Source organism: Buceros rhinoceros, unplaced genomic scaffold (genome assembly GCF_000710305.1).
Source record: "Buceros rhinoceros silvestris isolate BGI_N320 unplaced genomic scaffold, ASM71030v1 scaffold24228, whole genome shotgun sequence".
Lineage (NCBI taxonomy): Eukaryota > Metazoa > Chordata > Aves > Bucerotiformes > Bucerotidae > Buceros > Buceros rhinoceros.
Genome location: NW_010425493.1, coordinates 17,883 through 19,044, shown reverse-complemented (window position 1 = coordinate 19,044; position 1,162 = coordinate 17,883). Strand labels below are relative to the sequence as shown.

The following is a 1,162-nucleotide window of genomic DNA, read 5'->3' as shown; positions in this document are numbered from 1 at the left end:
TCTGTGGACAAGGACAGGCCTCCAGTCCGCGTGGCTCCCAGGCCCTCCCCTCTCACCGGCACTAACACCACTGTCACCAGTGTCAAAGGCACAAAGAGAGAACAAGAGCGTGACAAAGGAGCCTGAGCCTCTCCTCTCTTCTCTCCCTTCTCGGACACCGGCAGGCACCATGGCCCTGAGGACCAGGGGGTGCCCCTTGCTTGTGAGCATCGCGTTGGCACCCACTCTTGGGGTACCAGCATGTCCCTCCCTGCACTCACACTGCCCCAACCGGCAGCACAGAGGAGGGCGGAGAGGCACGAAACTCACTCCTGCACGCTCCTGCCCCCATGGCGTGGCCGTCACTGACATCAAGCCACCCTGCAGAGCGGATCCACAGGTGCCACAAGCTTCTTACTGGAGTCCAGCTGCAAGGCAAGGCTCAGGAGGACCACACTGCAGAGCGAGCACACAGCACCCTGCCCTCAGCGTGGTGCTGCAGAAGGTGTGGGCACAAACGCCACCAGTCTCATCCCCATCCCTGCAGAGCTCAGGGACAGTGCTCCCCCTTGGAGCAGAGGAGAAGGCCCCAGCCAGGGGTACCATTTCCAGCACAAACATGCTCAAAGGGAAGCTCTACCTGGCAGATGCTGCTTTTGCTGTCTCTGTGAGCTCTGCGATGTGTAGCAGGTGCACAGCTCCAGCTCTGCCACCCTTAGGTCTTTTTCCATCTCTAACAGACCCTTCTGCCCTCTTTCAAGTCCACTTTCGCCACCATCCTCTTCCTAGCATCTCCAGCCTCCCTTGCCTTGCCCCCTGCCTGCTTGCTCACTAGCATTTGACAAACAAGGAGAAGCACATTTCTGGAGCAGCCACATGCTGCTACCAGGAGCCATCCCAGAAGCAGAGCAGAAGGGTGCAGAGAAATCATATTAAAAAAAAAAAAGGGTCTGTTAGCCAAAACACACAGTTCCACCCTCCTCCCGCCCCAGCTAAGGGAAGGCAAAGAGCTGACAAAATGATGGCTACTTACGCCAAGGCAAAAGCCACAAGCGCTCCCACCACCACGATGAAATCCAGGATGTTCCAGAGGTCCCGGAAGTAGGAGCCGTCCTGCAGGATCAAGCCCTGATCGATCATCTGAAGGCAGGAAACAGTGGAAAAAAAAAAAAAAAACAAGGAA

General features: G+C 56.7%; 1 protein-coding gene across 1 annotated transcript in view; it reads right to left on the bottom strand.

Moving 5' to 3' along the window:
- The window catches only part of LOC104497879 (voltage-dependent R-type calcium channel subunit alpha-1E-like), a gene marked incomplete at both ends in the record, with an annotated part of 23,520 nt that overhangs the window by 7,038 nt on the left and 15,320 nt on the right, over positions 1-1,162 (bottom strand). Inside the window, one exon of the mRNA XM_010141180.1 lies at positions 1,013-1,119. Within this exon, the coding sequence (XP_010139482.1) occupies positions 1,013-1,119 (107 nt within the window). The remainder of the gene's footprint in view (positions 1-1,012; positions 1,120-1,162) is intronic.